The sequence below is a fragment of the Triticum dicoccoides genome, chromosome 5B (genome assembly GCF_002162155.2).
Source record: "Triticum dicoccoides isolate Atlit2015 ecotype Zavitan chromosome 5B, WEW_v2.0, whole genome shotgun sequence".
NCBI lineage: Eukaryota > Viridiplantae > Streptophyta > Magnoliopsida > Poales > Poaceae > Triticum > Triticum dicoccoides.
In genome coordinates, this window is record NC_041389.1 from 343,027,912 (window position 1) to 343,036,676 (window position 8,765).

Here is an 8,765-nt window from a genome sequence, read left to right on the forward strand (position 1 = left end):
CATCAACAGAGTACTCTTTGTGCTGAAACCATGGAAAACTCAAAACGGTGCCCGGGCTCATCTGCTCCCTCTCAGCAAAAAATTCAAAAAAAATACTAGAAAAATTCAAAAAATTCCAAACTTTTTTGTGGTGGTAGATAATTTGACGCGTGAGGTGCGCCCCAAAATTCAACTCATTTGGACATCTGAGCAGCTCTCGGCAAAAAAGACAAATCGGATCAAAACAGTGCGTGAACAGTAAACATTTTTACAGACCCTGATTTTGTCTTTTTTGCCGAGAGCTGCTCCGATGCTCAAATGAGCTGATTTTTGGGGCGCACCTCACGCGTCAAATTATCTACCACCACAAAAAAAATTTGGATTTTTTCGAATTTTTCTAGTATTTTTTTTGAATTTTTTTCTAAGCGTGGGTGCAGCTGAGCCCGGGTGCAGATTAGCCGCACTCCTGAAACCATGCCTTTTTTTGTTGTTGCGAAACACAAGTTTATTATAGTACTCGAATCATTAGCAAGAATGTCTGGGAACTTGCTTTTAGTGAGATATAGGTTCTTTTTTCAAGGCAGAAACGGGAGTTTACAGAAACCTACGAAATTAACAGATTGCAATGCTCATTATCTGAGACCACAAGTTATCTTGTTTAGTTGCATAAGGTGTTACTGGTAACGATTGCATAACTTTGATTTAGCTACTAAATATCTCATCATGTATTTGCTAGATTCAGTCTCAAAGCCCTGCGTCGCATCAATGTTTCTTCCTACATATGTTCTGCTGGAAACGTTAGGATAAAAAGAGTACTCTCGTTTTGAGTGACAACCACAAAAAACAGGTACGTAGCAAGCAAACACATCAGATGTCTCAAGTGTAAATTCTCTCTCAAATACTTGTTCAGAAGTCGCCACTATTACAGATAGTTCTGGTTCCAGTTCCCTACCACTGAGGAGAGCTTTATCCCTCGCACGCACACCTCAAGATAATAGCACAAGAACCAACCAGTTGTTGTGTTGCAGGTCAACAAGTCGCCTAATATTCAGCGATGCAACGGCTCTCTCGCGACCCCGACCCCGCGCCCCTCCACCAGCCCCCACTGGCGGCGGCCACCCCGGCCCCGCCGGCCACCCTACCAGCGCCTCGCGTGCTCCCGCGCTCGCGGCCGCTACCCCCAGCCTGTAGGATGCGGCAGGAGAACGGTGGCCGGCGGAGTGCGCAGGTCTCCCGCTCGCGCTCCCAGAAGGCTGCAGCGGCGACCACACCGGCTGCAGCGACGAGCTTCCCAGCTCCGTCACCCGCCGCGCCCGCCACCTTGGCCGGCGCCTCCTCCAACCAGCTGCCGGAGCCACCGGTGTCGATCCTCATCGCCCCTCCCCCGCTCGATCCAGATCAGGCGGATCTGGATCCCGTCTCTCGGTCGCCTCCGGCTGTCCGGAGCGATGCTCCTCGCGATGTGATGGGGGTGCTGCTCGGGGCCAGGCCTGGCTCCCGGTGCTCCGCCGTCGATGGCGAGGGGACTGTGGAGCTGGCCCATCTGCCGCCGGCCATCGTTCCCTACACCATGAAGCGCTTGCCTTGTTGCTCTGTTCTCAAGGATGTGGGCAAACATCCGCCCGATCTGGTGATGTCGGTAGTGCCACCGCCGCCCCTTGGAGCTCCGTTGGCGAGGAGGAGGAGGACGACGACGACAGAGAGGAGGAGCTTGCTCCACGGTCGTCGCCGGCTGCCTCCCAGTATTCCCTGTGCTCTGTTGACGCCAATGTTGCTCATGCGGGGCCGTGGGCATCTCTGGTTGATGTAGATGGCCAGGGTTCAGGCGAGGATCGTGACAACAGCGATTCTGGCAAAGGGGACCTGGCGCCACCGAAGACGGCAACGTCTGTTGTCGAAGGCTCATGCTCTGGTGCGGTCGGTGCGTCGACTGCTTGCTTGTATCCTTGCGATCAGGCGGAAGCTGTGGTCACACAACCCGGGGATGGTCCCTGGATTTACGTCGGACGAAGGCGTCGTCCCCGTTGTCATGTGCCTTGCAGCAAGTCTTCCACGTCCCCGACCTTTCATGATGCAAGGTCTGTGCAAGCCGACACATTCAAGAGGAGAACCCGTGGTCGATGTTTCCGTTGCTTGGCTCCGGACCACAAGGTTGCGTCCTGCCGCGACCCGTTTTGATGCCTCACTTGTCTTCGCTCTGGACACCGTGAGAGGGACTGTTCTCTGCGTCACTCCTCCGTCGAAGCTATTCACCACTGTGTGCGTGACCCCCCCAGCTCCGCCTCGCCCTTCCTCAGATGGGCGCTCTTGGGCTTCGGTTGTTGCTCCCGCAGTGTGTGTGCAAGCTCCTGAGTCTGCAAGGATTGTTGAAGCTCCAAGCGAAGGTTCTGTTGATCGGGGTGTTGCGACATCTGATGATGCTATGCTTGTCTCGTTTCGTGCGGAGCTGCAAAGCTTGGTTGAGTTTGCGCTCCGCCCGCTGCGCAAGCTGGAGGACTCTTTGTGCCTGTGGTTGGCACGTGCGTCCGACCTCTTGGAGCAGGCGGAGGTGTCTGATGGTGAGCGTGGGTTGAGCCCAGCCTCCTTGCAGGGACCTTGCTCCTTAGGCACTTCCGTTCATGGTTTGACGCTACCAAAAGATGGGAGCAAAGGTGTTGATGACATTGGCGACAAGGTTGGGTTGGCGCCCTCAAGGTATGTTGCTGCCGTGGAGTCTACAGGGCAGCATGCGTCGGTCAAGTCTATGGCCTTGTATGACAAGGTGGCCACCGAGCTTAGCCTTCCTACTTCTGCCTCCAATGAGGTGTGGGGCGTTGCAAAGGGATGCACATCGGCATTTGAGGGCCAAAACACTTTACACGTCTTCATCGAGCTGGTCAAAAGCCTTTCTGCCGTGCCTGCGATCACCCAAGGGCTGATTCACCTTGTCAATGCAGCGAAGATCAAGAATGTCAACCAACTAGCAGGCGTCGCCTCGGGCGTGGGGACTGCATGTCATGATGTTAGCCATTAGTATGTGCCTTCCTCTCCTGTGCTTATTGTTCTGGGAGTAGTCCGCATGTTGTTTCGCGGGATGGCTTTTGTAGCGCGCCATCTGCGGGGTCTTTGTTGGCTTGTCGGGTCTGTGTGTGGGTTTGACCCTTGATGTAACGGTTTTCGCACGGTTTTCCTGTAATTAACCGGGCAACTATCTTCTTCTCTATTAATGAAAAAGGCAAAGCTTTTGCCTCTGTTTCAAAAAAAAGAAGATAATAGCACAACAGGAAAACTATTCTCATTGGTGTGCAGCAGACAAACTATTTTGGAAGATGGCACGGCTCACAGGATCGACACGCTCAAGTAATCACCTATCTGCAAACCAAGGTAGAATAATAAATAACAATATGTGCCAACCAAAGAAAAGGCTGAAGTAAAGTAACACACTGCGGCAGGGCGGCGCTTGCAGGGCGGCACTCACGGCCGAGCAGCGAACCCAGCTACCGACCAGAGGGCACCAAGGCCTCATCATTCACATATGACCAGGACGGCAAAGAGCGTGCTGTGGCCGAGATCAATTTTCTCAGCCTCACGGGTTTGTGATCCTCTCTTGCATGCACCTCATCGAGCACAGGCTCTACTACTATGTAGCATCCGCCTTATGTTTGCTTCCTGTGTCAGACTATGTGGGCCCCAAGCAGAAGACCGGCTGGGGAGTGGCCGCTCTATCGAGCGGCAACAAGACCATGTATACCTTGATGAATGTCCCGCAAATGCTGAATAGCAACTAGAGCTTTGTCCTATACAGGCAGAGCAAAGTTACTCGTATTCTGCAAGAGTCTTTGTTCAAGACGAGCGGGGCTGTGGTGATTGCCTGCTTGGTAAGCTATACTCACCATCTCCATCTAGTGTGGTATTGTTTTGCTCATTGCAAGAGGCACGAAAGAGGTTAATTTATATAACATCACCTTCTTCGCCAGTAGGGTAATCTTTGTACATTCAGATCTTATAAATTCTTAGGTGCTAATAAGTAAACAGAACATGTGGTCCAAAGTATTTAAGCTAACTATGTGTCTACTCTTTTATGCTTTACTAGCTTACCTACCTGTTGGAATTAATATTAATGCGTATCAGTCATAATTATTCAATTTCAAACTTCGTTTATCACTTAATGGTTGATGCAGGAAGAAGTTCGTGCAGTCCAAAAATCGAAGGCGTGCGTGCGTACAATCCAAAAATCGAAGGCGTGCAGTGCAGTAGAGCACCAAAGCAGTGTCCAAAATAGCCCCCTCGATCCCGTCTATCTGCCGACGACAACTACTCACATGGCGCTGCTTCCTGGATATGCCATGCAGTTCGGCAGCATGGTCGTGCAGTCCGAGGCATGTGTTGTCATGGATCGCGGGCGTGGGCATGCAGTGCGGCGCATGGGGTGCGTGCAGTGCGGCGCGTGGGTGTGTGTGCAGTGCTCAACGATGGCCATGGAGCACCGAACGACAAACACGACCTCCCCACCACTGTGTCGATGGCCAAACTCGGAGGAACCCCCTCTGCAGTGCGGTTCTAGCTGTTCTTGCATCGGTCAAAAGGGTGAAGAAAAGCCGGGGTCAATGCCACTCTGCCGCTTGCAGTGCAGTTCATCTCGTGTGTGCGTGCAGTGCAGAGGAGGACATGTGCTTGCAGTTGAGAGCGTGTGTGCGTGCAGTGCACCCGTTTTGGTCCACTTATTCATTTTTTTGTACAATAGAGAGAAAAACAAACACATTAGAAGTCTGTTTACTTTTCATTATACTTCATCCCATCTGCATCACTGGTGTCTTGAATAAAATTGTTTGAAGAGGACAAACACATAGTTCACTAGAATTGTGTGTAGCAGCTCATTACCCCCTTTGTATGAAATGCAATTTATTTCATGTGTTTTAAAATTCAGTCGACTAAATCGACACACGCAGTGCATTTGGTCCTTAGATGTGGTTCTCTTTTAAGAGTGATGCTGTTCACTTGCGCCCAACATAAAAAGTGCGAAAAATTTAGCGAGCAACAAGATAGTAATGTGGTTCACTTCAATATATGTTGCGGTTCACTTGCCCTCGTCTCTGTTGTTCACCCTCGTTCATAAAAAAAATGTTGAAATAAGAGAACAAAAACTCATCTCAGAAAATTTGCGTCCGGCAAAAGGAATCATGAAGTTCAGTTGCTTGTCTAATGCAGTGCGGTTGTCAGTCTGAAGCAGTGTGTTCTTCTGTCAGATGTAGTACACAAGTTGATTTGGGTGTCGCGAAAAACAGAGTTTCCACATTTTGCTAAAATTGAAACTGCTCTGAAACCGTAAGGAATTAGAAAATGTGTTCTACATGGAAAAGCTGTGTCTCGTCGATATCTTTCCAACGATGTAGAATTCGGATCATTTCGATCAGCGGTTTGTAAAAAATTCGCGAAAAATGGACACTGCCACATGTCTTCCGCCGCACAATTTTTAAAATTAACTTAAAACCGTAAGGAATCTTAAAAATATTTCAACATATGAAAGTTGCGTCTCGTCCGTAGCTTTCCAACGGCGTATCATGCGCATCATTTCGATAAACGGTTGGAAAACTGGAGTGAAAACAATATCGAAAATTTCAAAAAAAATTTGAAAAACAGAATTCCGCGATTTAGTAAATTTGAAACTGCTCTTAAACCGCAACGAATTAGAGAAAATAATAGATAAAAAAAAGATGCGCCTCAAAGGTATCTTACCAACGGTGTATCATTTGCTTCATTTCGACTAGTGGTTTAGAAAAAAAACGCGGAAAAACGCTCGCTGCCACTCGTCGTCCGCCGCACCGTTTTTAAAACTGCTGTTAAACCGTGGGGAATCTCGAAAAATGTTAAACATGGCGAAGTTGCACCTAATCCATAGCTTTCCAACGATATGTTATATGCCTCGTTTCGACAAACAGTTAAAAACTAGAGGGAAAACAGTACCGAAAAAACACTGCGTGCAGTTTTTTCGACACAAAGTTCACTCGCCTGAGTACTGCAGCACTCTTGGTTCAAACATGACGTGCACTTGCATTGAACGTGCAGTGCGAAAGTGTTATCAGAATACTTATTCTGCTAATATTAGCAGAATAGACCGGCTGTATATATATAGGTAAAATGTTTGGGGCACCTAGGTGCCTGGGCACCTTGATCAGGTCCAACCCGTTAGTGCGTTTTCTAGAAATTACGATTTGTTTCCTAGTATTTGCATGCAAGACTTTCCATGTATGACATATAATTAAGTGTTTTAAATTCTCTCAATTAGTACATCTCCTTTTTTTTCCTTCTCTCATTACATTTTCATGCAGAAGTTGTATGCTATGTATTTGCGACTATATACTGAAATTGATTTGGTACCATGCCCTCATATTTGCATAGGCAAAAGTTAGGTATCATACCCACTTTGCGTATACGCATAATACCTATGTATTATTGGGTATATACTTATATTTTTCAAGAGAGGGTATGTACTTGTCTATAAATATGATGAGTATGCACATACCTAAAAATATATTGAGCACTCTTAATTTCTCATATCTGTAATTTTATTGGGTACTATCAATTTCATATCATTGGGCGATTACATACCAGTAACCGGTGACATACCCAAAATATAATACTTTTTTGAATGCATACCCGTAATTGGTATGGGAGACATACCCGTAAATAATATACTCAAAAATAAAATACACATATATGTCTCAAAGACATACCCGTAAATGATATTGGAGACATACCCGTACATAATATACCAATATAAAATACACGTACTGTGTTCTAAAAAAAATTACACGCACTGTGTTCTGAAAATTAAAATGATGTAATATTAATGGTGACATACCTAAACATAATATACCTTTTTTGAATACAAACTCGTAAATGGTATTTGAAGGCATACCCATAAAATAATATACCCCAAAATAAAATACATTGTATATGCCTTGAACACATACTCGTAAATGATATAAGAGACATACCCATAAATAATATATCAAAAAATGAAATAAACATAGTGTGTTCTACAAAAATTACATGTATATTAAAGACATACCCGTAAATGATTTTCAAGACATACCAGAAAATGAAATATGTGCACGTATAAGAAAGAAAGAAGGGCACGTAATGGAGCATGCATGACCTTAATGGATCATTAATTACTGATTTTCTCTCTCCTTCTAATGTGGGCATTAAATATCCATATCAAGCAATAACTTTTTCCTAATAAAAGAGGTAACGGGTCACCCGTTAGTGTTAATAGTAGTTACGCATGCACACATCTCAATGTAATCCAATGGTTTATAGGCAAGGTGCCCAGGCACCTAGGTGTCCCATATGGCCGTCCTATATATATATATATATATGTGTGTGTGTGTGTGTGTGTATGTATATATGTACACTATACTATACATATGCGTCCGTGAACAAGTACACCTCACTCAGTGTCGCGAGTTTTCGGTTTCCGAGGCACGTGCCACATCAAAATTGTGAAATTGGCTATTCAAACATCACACAATACCTTTTTGGGCCACATGCATGCAGGCGGTGGTTATCCTAGGACACTCATATGTGACGCTTTCATCTGTGGGCCCACGAGGCCATCGTCGATGCATGGATCACTTTGACCTACATCGGGAGAGGTTAATTAATTTCACCATCAAGGAGGATTCTTTTTGGGTTATATTACGATAGGAACATATAATATGCATGCGTTGAAGAGGGGGAAGGGGACCATCATATATAGTATGCTTCATGAACCTTGCTCTGTGTGAGGACTTTACGGTTTTCGAGGCATGTGCCACATCAAAGTTGTGCATTTTGGGTATATATTCAACATATGTTTGGCCCACATACAAAGCGATGGTGGTTGTCCTCTCGCACCCACTTAAGCGATTATCAGCGATATCGATACTTTCCATCTGTGGGCTACTTTGCCTGACAACAAGAGAGGTTAATTTGACTTAGGAGGGGATTAATTTTTTGTCTGTAATACGGTATATATATAGGTCATGCTCTGGGATGACATGATACAGTTTGAGCACACACATGCATGTGTACACGTGAATCCCTCACATCGAGTCGAAGTGGCTAGTACCACGACATGTCATGAACCAATCTTGCTCTGTGTGGGGACTGTACCATTTTTGACGCATGCGCCACATCAATGTTGTGAAATGGTATTCAAACATGAATGCACGCATCACCTCCATACATATGCATGTAGTGGTTGTCTTTGAACGGTACACTCCCTCGTGTGGTTATCGGCGACAAGCCTGTAAATTTGTGGGCCCGTGTGGACATCCATGATCACCTTGACCGACAACAAGGTAGGTTACCATGGCGGATTCTTCCTTTGGTTCGTGTTATCGTAGTATAGGTCATGGTGAGATTCAGACATAATTAAGTTTGAGCGCATACTATGCACGCATGCATGCATGAATCCCCGTCATCGGCTTGAAGTGTGGTGTGACATACATGTGCATCGTCAACTAACCGTCACTCAGTGTGGGGATTTTTGGTTCAAAAGCACGGTGCCACATCAAAGTTGTTCCATTGTGTATTCAAACACACCTCCCCATACATATGTTTGGGCCACACGCAGGCAGTGGTTGTCTTCGAGGACTAGCTACTTGCGTGATTATTGGCGAGCTAGCCCATCTCCGGGGTCACATGGACGGCCATCACTTTGACCAACAACAAGAGAGGTTGTACGACCAAGGTGGATTATTCTTGGTCCGTTTTATGATCCATCTTGGTGAGGTACCTCTCTGGCACGCTAATTGAAAGTG

General features: G+C 46.2%; 1 protein-coding gene across 3 annotated transcripts; it reads left to right on the plus strand.

Annotated features, from left to right (window-relative positions):
- Positions 1-1,508: 1,508 nt before the first annotated feature.
- Positions 1,509-4,810, plus strand: LOC119308814. 3 transcript variants are annotated; one of them, XM_037584972.1, is made up of 4 exons: positions 1,509-3,342; positions 3,411-3,550; positions 3,637-3,836; positions 4,140-4,810. In XM_037584972.1, the coding sequence occupies exon 1, from the start codon at positions 1,790-1,792 to the stop codon at positions 2,990-2,992; it is 1,203 nt and encodes a 400-aa protein (XP_037440869.1). In that variant the 5' UTR covers positions 1,509-1,789; the 3' UTR covers positions 2,993-3,342; positions 3,411-3,550; positions 3,637-3,836; positions 4,140-4,810. The 3 variants fall into 3 exon arrangements, with proteins under 3 accessions (XP_037440869.1, XP_037440871.1, XP_037440870.1); XM_037584974.1 differs by having other exon boundaries at positions 3,425-3,550; XM_037584973.1 differs by having other exon boundaries at positions 1,509-3,318.
- The last annotated feature ends 3,955 nt before the right edge of the window (positions 4,811-8,765 follow it).

What these genes read in the sequence shown, in the direction of transcription:
- LOC119308814 (XM_037584972.1), top strand. Translation starts at nt 1,790, where the DNA reads ATGGCCAGGGTTCAGGCGAGGATCGTGACAACAGCGATTCTGGCAAAG.